Consider the following 17,657-nt stretch of genomic DNA (forward strand, 5'->3'; position numbering starts at 1 on the left):
AAGCAGTAAACAGCAACACGACTTATACAGTTCTGTACAGCGGAAAAGAGGACAGACATGCAGTTAGAGTCACAGCTATATTGAACCCAAATGCAGCAAAATCTCTTTGCTCGTGGAAGCCGATTGACGAGAGAATCCTGTACACACGATTTGCATCTAAACATAGACATAGAAATAGGTTTATTAAGATCGAACAGCGTAGCCATGGCTAATTTATGTCGTCTTTACAACAATATGAAAAAAAAAAAAAAAAACAATATGAAAAAAAAAACATGCAAAGCTGTCGCTAGTCATCTGCTATGCACCAACAAATGATGCCGATGAAGCCTCGAAAGACGATACCTATGAAACCATTCAGACCGTCCTATACTCTCTCCCTCTCTAAGATATCGCGTGCTTGAAATGTGATCAAAATGCGAATTTTTGACAAGACAGATATTTTTGCCCCGAGATGTTGGTACATCATGAGCCTGGAACTATCAACAAAAATTGTGAAAGGCTAGTCAGCTTTACCATGTCGAACGACCTGTTGATAGGAGGTACATTATTCGAGCACAAAGATATCCATAAGTATACATGGACATCCCCAGACAAAACTGTCAAAAATCAGATTGACCATTTTCTGATCCGATGGCAGTGGAGAACTAGTCTGAAAGACTTGAGGAGTTACAGAAGTGCGGACGTCGGGTCGGACCATGAACTTCTTGTAGCAACACTCAAGTTGAAACTCCGCTCCAACAGATCTCGACAACCAACAAAATTACCAAGAAATTTCGACGTAGAGAAGCTCAGAAACAAGGATGTTAGGAGACAATTCAGCATTAAACTCTCGAACAGATTCGAGGCACTTGCTGATATACCACAAGACGTAGAAAAAGTTTGGAGGACTATACAACAAAACAGGAACTGCTGAAGAAGATCTTGGCTTTAAAAAGTCAATAAAGGAAGAGTGGATATGCCAGAAGACATGGGACTTGATTGAAGACCGCAAGAAAATAAAACAGAGATTGCTCAATATGATCCCTCTGCTGATGTCATGAAAGACATAGCGTATAAAGAAATTGACAGAGAAGTGAAGAAATGTGCGAGATCAGAAAAGAGACAGTACCTCAATGAGAAAGCAAGAATGGCAGAAGAAGCAGCCCGACGTGGTGACACGAGAGCTGTGTACCGCCTAACTAAAGAAATCGTTGGGAAGACCAACGTATAAGATAGACCAGTAAAAGAGGAAAACGGAAGACCGCTAACCAATCCAGATGACCAGAAAAATAGATGGGCAGATTACTTCGAAAGCCTTCCCAACCGCCCGTCCCCTGCTGTTCCACCAGATATTCCGGACAGCCCATTTTTAGATCTCCTCATTAATGAAGACGAGCCAACGGTGAATGAGATCCTTCCAGCCTCGAATAAGCTGAAGAATGGAAAATCTCCGGGTAGTGATCGTATATCTGGAGAAGTGGTCAATTCATCAATCCGCACGTCCCTTTCGGTGTGGCTAGGCTTCTTTTCCCTCCCCTGGCAAAAAGAGAAGTCCCCAAAGACTGGGGAGCAGGAACCATTATTAAATTGTTCAAAAAAGGAGACGCGACAGTCTGTGACAATTACAGAGGCATCAACCTCCTCTCGATACCCGGAAAATTCTTCTGCCTAATCATCCGGACAAGACTTCAAGCTGCCTTAGACCCGCATTTACAGGAGGAGCAACATGGTTTCCGACCAAAAAGATATGGTACCGATCTGATATTCACTCTATGCACTATGCTTGAAGAATCAAACAAGCCGAGACAACGTCTGTAGGAGTTGCTCATTCACTTTGAGAAATCGTCCGACTGACCCGAACGCCCAATACTATGAATAGTCCTGATCCTCAACAGCATTCCTGAAAAGCTGGTTTGCCTTATCACGGCAGTGTACGAAGACACGGAATGCTGCGTGAGAACCTCTGAAGGAAATACAAGATATTTCAAAGTGATGACAGGTGTCAAACAAGGATGCGTATTGTCTCCATTCTTCCTTATCCTCATAGTGGACTACATATTCAGACAAATTGATGGATATGGGATCAGAATTGCAGGCAAACTAGTCAAAGATCTCGACTTTGCAGACGACGTTGGATTGATGGAGAAAGACAAAAGCAAACTTCAAGTATTTTTATGCAAGTTAGCTGAAAGAGCCGAGTAGTTTGGGTTACATATCAACGCCCCAAAAACCAAAGCGATGTCAACCACTAACTCACCGATGTATATTCAGCTGGGAACTGAAAGCATAGAGCAAGTCACCGACTTCTGATATCTTGGTAGCACAGTCTCGTTTAGTGGCGATTCCAAAGAAGAGCTGAGAACACGAATAGCCCTGACAAGCTCGGCATTTCAACGACTTCAACCAGTCTGGAGATCAGCGAAGTACTCACTCCAGCTAAAACTTCGGTTTTTCAAAAGCAACGTCCTTTCGATCTTGATCCATGTGGTGTATTTTTTAAAACTCCCAACTGAGCAACAAAAACGACTCACTGGCTATGAAAACAACTGTCTTCGACGTATCATGAATATTAACTGGAAGGATAGGATAACAAACTTGGAAATTTGCCACTACACAAACCAGCCTGATGTCGCTGATGTAGTCAGGCAACAAAGATGGTGCTATCTTGACCATGTTATCCGTATGCCAGGATCGAGACTACCGAATATGCTTCTCCAGTGGCAACCAGACGACACACGTCGACGAGGAAGGCCCAAAAACACGCTTCTCAGGACATATGAGCGGGACAGGAGAGCCCTTCATGCATCCTTAATCCCAGAGTGGGATGACATCTACGCCGCAGCTCATTTCCAGGATGATTGGAGGCTGTTAACGGACGCCCTGTGTGCCTCTGGAGGTACAGGAGGAGCTAAGGTCTAAGGTCTGACGAATATGCTGTCCGAATTCAAACAGGGTCCTTAGATGTTTTCCTCTCAATAAGGATACTAGATCGTCCACATATGACCTTTCATTTCCAGAAGAAAAAAAAAGACTACCAATTTCCCCCAATTTTACAGTTAGAAAGCTCCTCCGTTTATTTTATAATTAATATTTGTTAAATATTATGTTAATTTTATCATGTCATAGAAACAAACTATGACTTCGATCCATGGTCTGTTTTTTGAGTGTTTCCCATCAAAACCAATATTTGGAATAAAGGGAATCTTAAGTCTTAAATCTCTTCAACCTCTTTTAATCATTATTTTTAGTCATCTTTTTCTAAAAAGATTTTCTTTTTCTAAAGTTATTAGGTTCAGCACTTTAACTATTTAACATATCATGGTTGCAGAAATAACTGCAATCCAGTAGCGAATTCCCGCCCATAGTAGCCGAAAAAAAAAAACAAAAACGTTTAGATATCATTTTTAGATTTTGACCCATTTTTCCTTTTCTAGCTTTTTATTGAAACTATTTGATTCAGCTTTATCTTAATTAATAGTTTTTACAAGTGCTAAAAAAACACAAAAAATCATATCTAGATTTAAGCTCCTTTTTTCTAAATATCAGTACCATCTTTCGTTTATAACTAAAAGGATCTGAATTTGAAGGATAGATATCCTTTTTAGACTTTGATCCGTTTTTCCTATTCCTAGCTTGTTATTGAAACTATTTGGTTAAGCTTCATCTTAATTGAATTTTTTTTACAAGTAGCGAAGCCTGTCAGACAAAAAAAAAAAAAAAAAAAAAAAAAAAAAAAAAAAAAAAAAAAAAAAAAAAAAAAAAAGGACGAATGAAGAATACTGGCCAGCCATGAAAAACTTAAGTTTATTTTAGTTTTTTAATCTTTGTTTCTTTTATGCTGAAAACACCTCGTTTTTATACAAGCAAAATATCCGCGTTGTTTTTTTTGTCTTTTCGCTGCTGTCCGAAGTCTCGTTTTGTCTGTCTCTGCTTCTTTGAAAAAAAAAAAAAAATCTCATCTACATTTAAGCTCCTTTTTTTTTAAATATCTTTCGTTTCTAACTAAATAATCTAAATTAGAAGAAAAAAAAAGATATAACAATAGGAGATTTTTAATAAAACTTTTTTTATGTCTTTTTTATTTGCCACAACAAAGGCCAGGTCTGACCAAAAGCGTTAGAACATTTCAGAAACAACCCTAGCAGAACAATTAATAATTATTCACCCTTTCAATCACCTCATAAGTAAGTAAAAACAGCGACGCGAAAAAAAGATCTAGGGTACCCTAATTCTGGTTAGCAATGTTCCAATGGGCAAATTAGAAAAAAGCCAAACAATTAGGGAAATGCATGCATTATTAGCAGGGAAAAGCAAACCATCAACAATATTACTATCTTTTAGGTTACCTGACGAACAAGGTCCCACGCTGGATCCTAGAAATTAAAAATGATATGGTAATTCACCTTGACATTTCAGCAGCTAATTAACATAAAAGAAAAGATTCGGCATAGATGTCCCTCGTTTAACACGAATGCAGAAGGCTTATTTTCTTATTAGGTTGAGTTTACCTTCATTAGTTTTTAAAATACAAAAGCAAATGCGTTTCTTCTTTTTACAGATCAAATGTTTTAAGGAACAAAACACTTTCTAGCTTAAACCTTGTTACCTTAAACAATGTTTATGCTAATCGAGGGACTACTTTACAGGAGACAAAATATACTTTCAGAAAAGAAGAGTAAATAATCAAGAGCTAGAAAAGGAGAGAAACGGTTAAGAAAAGAAACTACAAAAAAAAAACTACATAATATTTTAAATCAGAGGTCATTTAGGGTGGACATGATGGGTTTACGGTCCCACATCAATTTAAATATTGAGCCAAAAAAGCCCTTTTAATAATAAATAAGAGAGCTTCCGGACACATAAAATTTAACCTCAGTTGGTTGCAACCAAACATTTATTTTTTGTCAGTTTATTTGAATGGCTAAAGTCCAATGAAATAAAATACGAAGAAAATTTGTTAATAACAGTGTAATAATAATTTTCGAAGTTTGCTACATAGAACGCACACACAAAACTAGCCCTCCAATGCTAAGGCCCATGGAATATGGCAGCAACTGCGATCGATGGATCATAGTTTCGGAGCAATATGGATAATGGTCTCAGACAATGTATATCGGTTCGGATGCATATCCTCTAAAGGGGAACAATGAAATTCCAAGCAGCTAACCCATATCAAGCTTAATTGAGATCGCGTATAAAATTTTAATGGATACTGACATACAAGGCCGTACCCACACGGGGGGGGGGGCGAAATATTTGTGTGACTCGTAAAAACGTAACAAAAATGAATATAAACAAATTTTGTATGCATTTTTTGAGGGTTTTTTGTGTAACCCCCCCCCCAAATAAACTTTGAGTAGAACCCTTTCCGAAAAAAAAATCCTGGGTACGGCCATGCTGACATACCACAAGAATTATTACCTTTTCTCAAAGAAGAGGTCCATTCGAGCCTGGACATAAGACACCATAACTATAGCTAGAGACAAGATTTTGTGAATGAATTTCACGCACTTGTTTGGTAATTAGGCTGTTAAAAAGGGGGTTTATACCCTCCCCCTCTATAGGGGTCAGATCATTCGTAGACAATAAAAAGGCATAACATTAAGACTAGACTTCGTTCCCTCTATGTTTGGTTTGGATTTGACACGCTTTTCTTAATGTACTTATGACAAGAATTTAGGGACCCCTCTCTACCCTCTCCCCCACAGAGGTCATTTCGACCCTGAATTTACGGACTGGCCTTGAAAATGGCGGTGAAATTCGGAAAGAAAGAAGAAGGAATACGCCTCGGTTCCTTCAAAATTGCAGAAAAATGACCTTGAAACTCTTGCTAGATAAAAAAGAAATTAAGATAAAAAATTTGAAAATTAAGTAAATATGTTTCATTCTTCAAGCATAATCGAATTACACAAAGCTGGTTAGAGATTAGTATTTGAAATGTTGAATATATCTTCTACACTCCCCCCTCCGTCTGAAAAGAGTGTCTGCACCCATTATAAATCATTGCGTACTCCTTGATACCAATATACAATTGTTAAAAAAATATTCGCTGTTTAATTCTTTTTTTTTTTTTTTTTTTTTTTTTAGATATTTAGCATAGATCTGTGCATGTGAGCCATATGCTATGCAACCTAGACTTAAATTTGCCACTTTTTCCACTGCTTGCAACTTTCGTGACTTCCTCTAAGACGTCCAAATAAGTAGTCGGAAAAAAAAAACTTTTGCTTGTGGATAAGCAGAAAAAAGAAAATCACCTGGCATTTTTGTTTATAAATAAACTATCCAATTTCCATACTTTATTCCTGTTTCTTGGGATAGTGCCTATTTCGAGGACAAGGATAGTGTCGTGATTTGTCTTTAAATTTTTAATTCGTCTTTAAGATTGATTTCCTTTGCAAAAAAGTAATGAAAATATTAGTGCAAGTGCCACTTTTCTTTTCCCATTGAATTTTTTTCCTTTTTTGAAGTAATGAGTACTGCAGGCATGAGGAGTAGATGCCGTTCACAGAAATGGCGTCTGCGAAAATGGCAGCAAAAGTGCCGTTCTTAGTACCCCATGATATTTTTCTCTGGTCGTATCAATGGACGAATTTATAAAAAAAACGCGCTGATACAGACGTTAGGTTTTAAACGAGTCCTTAACCATTTCTCTCCGATAATCCAGTGGCCTGCTAGCAGTAGACAAAAAAAAAAAAAGAAAAAAAAAGACTAATCAGTGCTACCAATGCTAAAATATCTATTTCTGGGGTTTTCAAGATGGGGAAAAAGAGCCATTGATTAAGGGTCTTTCTTAGACCACGGTGATTTTAACGGCTAAATTCTTATTCCAATCAACAACCGTTTGGAAGGGCCTCCAAGCTTATTTTTGAAAATCCCAGATATATTTTCGTCATTATTTTTACTGTTTAATTCACTAATTACTTTTTACTATTAAATATAGGCGTTTTTACTTATAAAGTGTAGCGTTTTTTTATTTAAGTTATTATGGATGGTTGTTTGCTGTTTATTATATTGCAACTACTGGTGCAATCGAGATTTAAACGAAAAATTATTCCTGGTGAAAGTTTGCGCGTTTCGTGCCATATTCATTATGGATCGTCTACTAGTTGACTCACAGGGGTGTCTTAAAGTTAAAAAACCGCTCCACAAAGTACAGGTAGCTAGTTGTGTTTTTGCACAGACTACAATTTCAGCTGATGACTTGACAGAAATTTCCTGCAGCCATAGATCTTCGTGCGAGCAGTGCAAAAATCAAAGAAAAATGTTTCATTTTAGTGATTGCATACAATCATCTAACAAAAGTAATAAGTAAATATTCAGCTTTAAAATTCTATATTTTGCCCAATTGAAAGTTTTGCCGCAAATTTATTCTGACTAGGCCAATTTGGTGATGATTTTCTACCCTTTCATAAAAAATAAAAAAAAACCTCTTACCCTTTCTTGCTTTTCGAGATGTACTGTAGCATTTCCAATAGTATCAATATGATTATCACCAGTTACTTCCAAGTCGACATGGAAAATATAGAAAATGAGCCCATAAACAGCAGGTCCTAAACCATTGCATAAACCGCGAATACCAGTAATCATCCCTTGAGCAAGCCCTATAAAATCAAATGAAGGGATTGTATATTCGAGACTTAATAAGAACCTGCACATTTAGTACATTATCCAGCTGGATTTAAAAGCAAGATGAACAGCTTGTTTCAACATTTGGGAAGAGTGAGGTAAAAGGAAGGTCTTTAGTTTCTCCTAATGTCCGTAGATGGCGAACATAACTTAATTTAGTTTTTGAATTTTAGTAAGGAATTAAAAAGATTGGGGAAGAAAATTTTTCCGCGATATTTTAAAAGAGAGGAATGAGTCGACATTACATATAGTGATACACATTTTTTGGGGATATAAAAGTTGGGAAGGATGGCCGGTATGGTGCATAGAGACTCTTTTCTTTATTTGTTTAGTTTAGAATTAAGGGTGTGTTTTATCATATTAACCATGGCCTATAAAGGCTTTTAGTGTTAATAAATATCATATATAGACCTACACTATTGGACTTGATTCAATATCAAGCTGAATTGCTGATTTATATAATCTAGCTACTTTAAAGAAAACACCCAAGGGGTATATCTACAGACTGACACAGAATTTTCTACACGTTCAACAGAGCTAATTAGAATTAATTATAATTAATTGCAATAGCTTATTCAATTAGCGTAATTATTGCGCTCTATGAAACGCGGTTTCAACACCAAAATGGATTTCTTACAAAAAATACCTTTTTTATCGGATAATTATCAGATAAATGTCCTTTTTTGTTGTTCCTCTTGCTAAGTTAAACATATTCCCACTTTGTGACTCTCTACTTCACCCCCTCTCTTTTATTCTTAAATGGTAAGTAATCTTTGGCCTTTTCCTTTTCACATAATCTTTTGGTAACTTATCGCAGACTTGTTAATTAGCTTCAGGTAGAAACTACGCAGTTGCGATGAGTGATCAATGGGCAAAAAGTATTGTTAATGGCTATATATTACTTACTTGCTTAATCCTCATGCCGGGGTGACGTTGAGAGCGTCATCAGCATCTCCGCAAGGGGCGGTCAGCAGCAAACAGCAAGGGCCTTTGTACTAGACAGCGAAATTCCTGCCTGATCCAGAAATTTTCGAAGACTGTCATGCCAACGGAATTTGGGTCTTCCTCTCTGAGGTTTTCGTAAAAAATCGTAAAGAATCCCTGCCGAAGTGTCGGGAGGCAATCGAAAAAATGTCCGAACCAGCGAAGTGTCCACTGGGCAACCTGGTGTGACAAGAGCAATGGGAATTCCTACTTCGTAGACGGTCATTGCTCACAAAGTCTGTCTATCCGATTCCCTCAACTGTCTGAAGCCACTATGACTCCAGTTTTTATTGGAAAAAACGTGCTGTGTCTACGTAGCCCTAACCTCCTGATTTTATACGACACCAGCAACTAGCCTCATCTTCTACCTTAACCGCAGCAATGAAAAAATTGAACACGAAACGTAAACCATAAAGACAAATTCTGGAGTAAGCTATTTCCCTATTCTTTAAAACATCTATACCTGACATCATTTCTACGTTTTCTGAATAAAAAAGCAAGTTGTGAAACATTTCAATCCTTTCACCTATTCCCAGTTCTTTTAATGGGTAATAAGAAGATAAGGATCTCGTCCATGGGGAGTAGCAATGCAGTCGAAGTAAAAAATTCTTATGCAGTCTAAAAGCACGTGTAGAACTCGAAGTTAATGAGGCACTTTTAGAAGAAAAATACCTTATTTTTAAAGCTTAGTTCCCATCCCTGCATGCACTGTTGTAGTGTTTAAATTTAATAAATACCAAAATAAGCTGAGCTTCTTAATCTCAACAACAATTACGAAATTTGTCACAAAATTTGGGACCCGACTAAACTAAAGTATACTTTAACCATCAGGCGAATCTTGGTCTTATGGTCTATTTTATGACCAAGTAGAATTTTTATTTCACTTTTCTTTCGTCGTTTTTCGTCGTACTTTGTCTTTTTTTTAGTAATTTCTTAACAAGTACATCCCACAGTGCACCTGTCGAAAACAAAGTCATGTTCCCTGTGAAAAAAAAGTTTGACCAAAGGTAAAAAAGGTTTGACCATAAATGACCCATCTATTGTAATTACTCTTTTAGTTAATCTCTGTGAAGTCGTAAGACATATCTATATCTATCTTTTTGTTTATCTATTTTATCTAGTTATCCTTATTCAATAAAAAGTATTTGTAGCAGCCATCTCCGCAGCAACCTCACACCTTTAAGAACTAAAAATGCCCAAAATTTGTATTCTACGGGCAATGGGATTTGATCCTGGTTGGTTGACTCAAATGCAATTTTCAACTTTTTTGTTTATACAGGAATAAAAACTTTCAAATTCTGTTTGTATTTACTTATTCAGTCAATCCATTTATTAAATTATATCAATTCTGTTTATGAATGCACGCATAGACATTTTTTAATTTAAATAAAAATAACCCTATCCCATGAGAGGAATATTCCTTGTGAACATTTCCCCACTATAAACACCAACTGTACCATTTTTATTGACTTCAGAATAGTTATAGCTCAAAAATAGTATTTACGGCTTATAATAAGCCTATTTCAAGGCTGCCACTCCTTGGGATTTTATCAAGATATTGAAATATCAGTCCTGAGCTATAAATCCTGGGAACAGGATAAATCAATCATACCCTCAAAAAGCATACTTATGTACTTACAGTATGCACATACTTATTACAAGTGGTGTAGTTTTGGAGGGGGGGGGCAGTTACCTCCAATAACTTGTAGAAAACAATTATTATATAGCCCATGCCCCTTGACTCTCCGGCTTTAGACCCCTCCCCTCCCCCTAATAAAAATGCTGCTGCTACACCCCTGCTTATTACTCTATAATTTCACACAATTATGTATTAGGATATTCTTCAAACCTCATAATTTGTATAAGCGATTCTTAAAATGTTATTAATTTTTCACTACTATCCCAGCTCAAATGGCAAATAAAAACCTATCAACAGCAAAGAACAAAACTTGCTTAGTGTGCATCCTATGGCTTACAACTGAAAAAAAAACTAGCATACCTTGCTTATCTGGATCTGCATGCGTAGAGGCAAATGAAGAAATTGCAGGGTAAGTGATACTTGACAATGCTGCAAGAATACCAGCAGCCCACATCATCCTAGAAAGAAGAAAACATTACCTTTATACAAATTAGCTAGACAACAAAACATTCAAAACTACAAGACAAGTACTCACTAGCCTACTACAAAACTTTTTTGTCTGTAAAACAAAAGAAAGGAAGAAAAGAACTTGTAATAGTCCTTATCTCGCTCAACGTCTTCACTTGCTACCTAAATCTCACTTTTAATACATGAGAGCAAAGCCAGACATTACGCAAAAAATTAAAAAATTGGACTTCATTTAATACAAAACAAACTTCAATTACTACAGAATAGCGGCTGTGAGACTCTCCTATGGAAAAGCAGGATCGAAATTCGAGTCGTCTGGTTGTGACAAATGGTATTGAATTGAATAGAGTATCTATAAATATTTCTTGTCTTGTGGTGGCGCAGTGGGTTTGGTCTCAGCTTCGTAAAACAGGACCAAGAGATAAAACCGACTGAAGCAATACACTGCGGGGCCAACACAAAGCGCTCAGTAGTCAATAAGCGTCGCTAATCCAGTACAATACAAAACAAACTTTCTTCTAATCAAAAAGAGCATAGTGTCATTTTAACCATTTTCTTATTCTTGATGATACTGATCAAAGAGAAGGACTAATCCAAACTAATCCAAAACTGGCACTGATCTCGAACACGGTTAAGTTCACAAAAACACAAAAAATTTCCCTGAATTGCTTAATACAAATTGAACATCAGAATCGTTCTTACATATATTTAACTAAAAACATTTGCGTAGTACTCTAGGCCACCATATGTGGTCCATAGTGTTGATCGTTTCCAGAGGAGTTGATTCCAGGAAGTAATTGGAGGGAGGGGGCTGGAGGGCTGACAACTACCCTCCTCCAATTGACGTTTCTGATGATTTCAGGGCTCTAGATTGGCAAAAATAAACCGAAAAGCAATATTTCAAGAAATATACGGTCATTGAACTAAAACATATATAATTACTTCCGTTTTCACACATTTTGAAGTTTCGTTAGTGCCTATCTTATTTTAATTTTTGCAAATTTTTGAAGTTTTTATCATTCGTCAATAAATTTTTAGTATTGTTTTAATTTTTTTTACACGCCAATTTATAAGATCTGTATTAAAATTACTATTTTTGTTGTTATATATCCAGCCAATTTAGCACTAGTAGGTGACAAAGTGAACGATAAGATAATCATGATAACACAAATAGTAACACTACCAGCAAATCATTAAATTTTATTTCAAGGGAATACGTGTCGTTCTAGTGATTTTTGGAAAATCTTTTTTCTAACTCCCTACTTTTGACCGCTTTCTTTTGTATCTTGTATTTCTGCCGTATTCGCTAAATACCCACTTTCTTCCCATCTTTAATGCGTTTTTTTTTGTTTATTATCCCTTATTTATTCCGTTTGTTGTCCTTCCTCCTTCATTTTATTGTTATATATTCAGCACTGAAACCCTAATTTATTTATCACAAGTTCTGGCGACTTAAATTTCCCCAAAGTAATATATCTTTTTACTTGATTTCTATTAATTCTTCAACTAACTTACTGTTCTACAAGAACACTAGTACCTAAACTCCAAATGCAATCTAAACTCCGAAATGTCGCGGCATTGACAGAAAAAGTTAAGGCAATCTCGATAGCTTCAATAGTTGCGACCGGCTAACCAATTTTTTGAACCCTTAAGCAAAAAAGAAAATTCCGAGTATCCGAAAAAATTAACGATACAAGCTAGAAAGGCTTTTACCAACTATCTTTATTTAGATTCGACATCATTTTCAAAAGGTTTCAGGCCATTCTTTAAATTTTCCATAAATTTGTTTTCACAATTAACTTTTACCACTACAACTAATCGAGATAATAGTTATCATTCAAGAATCAGACTCAAATGACGATTCTTCCTAACTTAGACAGTTTTTTGTTTCTTCAAAACACGTCGTTAGATTTTCAGTTACTTTACTAGGTTGCGGCAGACGGCGTAACCATGCTACGAAGGTTACCAGTTTTGTTTTTCGTGTTGTCTTATTCTTTTTAATTTTAAGATTTTTTAGTCAACAGCAAGGGCGGATCAAGGATTTTTTTTCGGGGGGGGGGGGGTTACTAATTTTTGACTCAGTTTTCGACTAAATTTACTGATTTTTACCTAGGTTTTTACTAATTTTCGATTTATTTTCGACTCGGTCAAAAATATCGGGGGGGGGGGGTTCAAACCGGGTAACCCCACCCCCCTCCTGGATACGGCCTTGGTCAACAGTAAGGGAAAAGCAAGCATGAGGAACTAAACTCTTGAGTATGAAAACGAAGCGATTCTTTCCTGGGTTGAGACAGAGGATAAAAAAAGAAAAATAAGGCTTGGCTCTTTGTGAGTCTCTATAATTGAATCATTTATCCCGAATTAAACGGCACATCCTGTTCTAAAAACAACACAAGGGCAATAAATTTACCAAGTGCCACCAAAATTATCAAGCGCGAAATATGCACATGCATGTACTATTTTACAGTTCATAGAAACAAAACCCTTTAAAATGGATAATTCAAGATCAGGAAAAAGAAAAAGATCATTAAAGGATTCCACCCCCAGAAAAAGAACGGAACAAAAAAAAAATCCACACATCTTGAAAAGAGCAGCGATGTTGTTTTGCCTTTATACTACATTCAAAAAAAAAAAAAAAAAAAAAAAAAAAAAAAAAAAAAAAAAAAAAACTGAAAAACGACCAATGGAACGTTGCGATCTAGTTATATAACACACGAATAAATATGTTTTCGAAGAATGTCAGCAAAATAACTTTTCTTAATTTAAAAACTGTTACCATGGAAATGAAAACTTGCTGGGACACTAGTGAAATTAAGAAAATAATTACATTAGGGCATTCGAGGTGTCTGCGATACGTAAAATCGATTAAACAAAAAGGGAGATTTACAGCTTTACACCAGCAATGGCCAACACATAAAATACCGGGCCATAAGCGCTTTATGGTGGCCATGGAACCTTTATGTAATAAACTCTACAGTGAAACTTGTCAGGTTATGTCTGATCTTTAAATAGCAGAACCTCATTAGTTCGGCTCTTTCTAGTTCAGTTTATTTTGCAAGAAAGAAACTTGATGTAATTCAACATCTGCACAAAACATGTACAAAGCAACTTATTATCAGATGAAGGATGGGACCGGGAGGGGCATGTGTTGCTTCTTCAGTCTGAAGTTCAGAATATAACAACAAAAACGCTGGAGGTAAACTTTTATGGTTCATTCAAAGGCTCTTAGATATAAACAGGGAAGAAACAGGATTTAATTCCACGTTCGCACCAAGCATGTATAGAACAACCTAATTATCAGACAAAGGACGGAGCCAGGAGGGGGGGGGGGTGTTGCTTGTTCATTCTGAACTTCAAAAATAAAAACAGAAACGCTGGCGGTAAGATTTTCGTGGTTCATCCAAAGGCTCTTAGATATACTACTACTTCTGCACTTTCAAATTACTTCAAACACTATATTCTGCAACAGGGTTAGAACATTCTATAATTTTCGTAGGAACTCAGTAAAATTACCATTTTCTTTGGTTCGGATCTCTTCTGGTCACTGCAAGTCGTAGCTAACGACGTTCTATTATACTATAAAAATGGATGTTACACAAAATGAGGGAAAGACGATGGAAATGCCTAAACTACAATCTTACTATATTTTTTTGTCAACTGGGTGAACAAACAATCACTTTCAGGACATTCAAAAAAATATTTTAATAAATTACTAGAGCCAAATTAATAAAACTTTCAGTAACCGGCTAAAGTATCAAATCCTGAAAAACTCTAAAATTTTCATTCACAACTACTTCCCTTAAAATATTAAAGAAGATGGGTCCAAAAGTGATTGTTTAGCCTATTCTCATCAGTCCAATTATTAAGTTTATTTTGAAACTCAATTCCCAGATAAAATCAAATTAAACAATTATTCCCACGGGTTGTAGCCACCCGCTGCAATTGTTTGTAACTTTTTTGGGGGTTATAAACTTTAGTTGATATTTATTTTTGTTTGCAATAAATTGAATTGACCAAGTCACGATATTTCTTACATTTTCATAGAGAGCATAACTAGGCCGTAGAGTCAGGCGTAGCGGATATGTCAATCTTGTTGTCACCTGTCTTGCGTAGCTTACACTAGCTTTAGACTATTTTATGTTTAATTCTTATCTTAGGGTACTTATGTTAACTCAGTATTAAATGTGGGACCACCGCTGGTATCACTATTATATCGGGGGCCAACTCTGTCACCTCTGTTCGTACTAGATGCCTTGGGGCAACCAGCTATTTGATATAATATCATATAGGCTGCCACTCTTTGATCTCTAACGCCACACCAGTGCCACTGGCCGTTTCATTAGGGCATGGTAACGTGATCGAAAGATTAAAAGGGCCAAACTGCCTGGGTTCGGGGAAAATAATCTTACACGGTTGGAGATGATAACTCACTTTTAATCTCCCAAGGTCAACTCCAACAAAATATGTATCTACAAACTCTGAAAACAGACTAAAAACAAAATCACTACTTTATTACAAAGAAACTTTGTGAAGGGGGTGGACCCTAGATTGACCCTGGCCAATCCTATAAATGAAAGCTTCAAAATCAAAACTTGCCGAGTACCATTAACTATCAATGGCCCAGTCCAGACAGACAGAAATAGATTTTATCCCAAAAGTTCACTTATTGCAAAATTACTGTCTTAGCAACAAGACTTTAACTTGTAATTGAAAATTATATTATAGGCAAAGTAATTAAGAAAAGGAAAACAGGCCATTTACCTAAAGAAAGAAAGAAAAGGGACAGGGAGCCCCAACACTAAGTAGTAACTATTGAATCTTGATAGTGAATTTGGCTTGATGTCGAGTTCCTGAAGTTCTGAAAATTAGATACCGCGTCAAGGTTCTTTTTTCCCTTCGCTTTTGGTAACCATATAACCAGAGAAGTTATTGTTTCATTTCATTCTTTGTTACTGAAGGGTTCTTGTTTTCCTTTTTCTTCTTTTCTATCAGTCCGCTTTTCTCTCCTTTTTTGTATGAGTGAGGGAAAGTAAAATTATTTAATAGATGAGTTAGAATAGCTAGCTTACCAATGCTGGGATCCAAACCCATACCAGGCTAGTTGAAGCATTTCAAAAACAAGTCCAACAAGGATTGTACGTTTGGAACCAATGGATCGCATCAATAAGCCTAATACTGCCGTTTGAGCCACTACTGATAATATCCCAACAACAGCAATAAAAGTGGCAACCGCCTCGGCAGAGAACCCCATCACCTAAATAAACAAAGAGATAATTAAAGATAAAATAGAGCACCTTCGATTGGAACAGACAGTAACCAGTGGGGACGAGAATTAGAAAAGCAATTAAATAAACTAAAAGCATTTGAAAGTGCCAATTTTGTAAATCATGCAGTTTTCTACGTACAAATGTGGCTGCTCTAGTCAGATACCTCGGGATAGATGACTTTGCCTCTAGAGCTTGAATATGGTATAACTCGCCAGGTCATAGGCCCCTTTATGGATTCCCGCCAGCCTTGTTCAGGGCAGCTGTAGAAACACTGGCCCATCCTTGTCTTATGAAGGAATAATGTATCTAGAGACTTGTACACTAGACTGTACATGGACTGAACAGTCTAATACAAGGGGGTCGAGGGGGCGCACGACCCCATAACGTAGTCTAAAGTAGTGTAATTTACATAATTAACGCAAGATTGCGTTAATTAAACTTGCTTCTAACGCAAGTTTATCGGATCAACCTATTTTTCGCTCCCCCTAAAAAAAAAATAATCCTGGATCCGCCCCTGTTTATCAGTTTCATAGAACCAAACGAAATATAATACCTCAAAAATCAACATAACCGAAACACTTAATAATCCATTTTTCATGAATTAAAAAGGACAAAAAGCTTCCTACAAACATAATGTATCATGCAATTTGTAATATTTGAGAAGGGACTGTCTTTCAAAACAAGGAAGTGAAGTATTCATTAATTTTCTGTACGACATTTTTCCATGGGAAATGAAACCACGAGACCTGTAAAATAAACGATTCCCAAAATAACCTTGGAAAGCTATCGATCAATTGAACCACAATTTATCAGGCATTTTCAAACATCCTCTGCATACTATTTTCAATCATAATATTAATAATAAAAAACTTTAGTAAAGGAACGTATTCTGAATAAAATTGAAAAGAAGGCAATCATACAGGAGTAAGTCAATGGTGAGATTATATAGGTGATAAGACGACAGGAGTTTGAAATGCTGACACAGCAGGTACATAAAAAAAGACATTAAGCAAAAATTCCCATTAATAGGAAGGATATTTTTTGGTCCGTATCAAAGAGTATTAGAGGCACAAAACAGTAGTAACCAAGGTACTATTTTGCCAACGCCCCCGTACCAAACAGGTTTCTGGTAGGTATAATCTGGTTTGATGGGTATAGTCTGGTTTGGTGGGTATAGTCTGGTTTGATGGGTATAGTCTGGTATGGTTTTTAAAAGAGAGTGACTATCCATATGCCTATTGGTAATACTTCTAAAGGTCATTACACCCTTTAAATGAGAGTGACTATATCTTGATTGGTGATTGGGATTTGAATAAAAGGACTATTTTCCTTTACAATTCATATTAGTAAGAGACTTGATTTCAAAGATACTAGTTTATTTGCAAGAATATTAGTGGAGGAAAAAATGAGTGGTGCATTTACATTATTGGAGATTAATGATGGAGCCGACAACAGCAGCAGCAACGATATACGAGTACCCAATGTGGCTGTGGAAATAACTGCTGGTTGTAGACTATGCCTTGAATGGGACACTATGTATGCTAGATACGTGATATCATTAAGCAAATTTAAGCAGTAGGAGCAGCTATGTTTTGCTGGAAAAGTGAATATTCTCCATATAAATAAACTTCGGTTTGCATTAGATGTCCTATCGAAATATATTGATGAGAACAAAATTCATTAGTGAATATTAT

The 17,657-nt window shown here is 36.3% G+C and overlaps 1 protein-coding gene across 2 annotated transcripts in view; it reads right to left on the bottom strand.

Annotated features, from left to right (window-relative positions):
• LOC148944468 (solute carrier family 71 member 1) overlaps nucleotides 1-17,657 on the bottom strand; it is a 113,467-nt gene that overhangs the window by 16,148 nt on the left and 79,662 nt on the right. Inside the window, exons 7-10 of one of the 2 annotated variants that reach the window (XM_089100652.1) lie at nucleotides 15,766-15,950; nucleotides 10,589-10,686; nucleotides 7,414-7,580; nucleotides 4,326-4,352 (exon numbers count right to left, since the gene is read on the bottom strand). In XM_089100652.1, coding sequence (XP_088956778.1) covers nucleotides 4,326-4,352; nucleotides 7,414-7,580; nucleotides 10,589-10,686; nucleotides 15,766-15,950 — 477 coding nt within the window. The remainder of the gene's footprint in view (nucleotides 1-4,325; nucleotides 4,353-7,413; nucleotides 7,581-10,588; nucleotides 10,687-15,765; nucleotides 15,951-17,657) is intronic. The other variant, XM_089100653.1, reaches the window with a different exon arrangement.

Source organism: Artemia sp. Qi Xiang Cuo, chromosome 14 (assembly GCF_049724085.1).
Source record: "Artemia sp. Qi Xiang Cuo chromosome 14, ASM4972408v1, whole genome shotgun sequence".
Lineage (NCBI taxonomy): Eukaryota > Metazoa > Arthropoda > Branchiopoda > Anostraca > Artemiidae > Artemia > Artemia sp. Qi Xiang Cuo.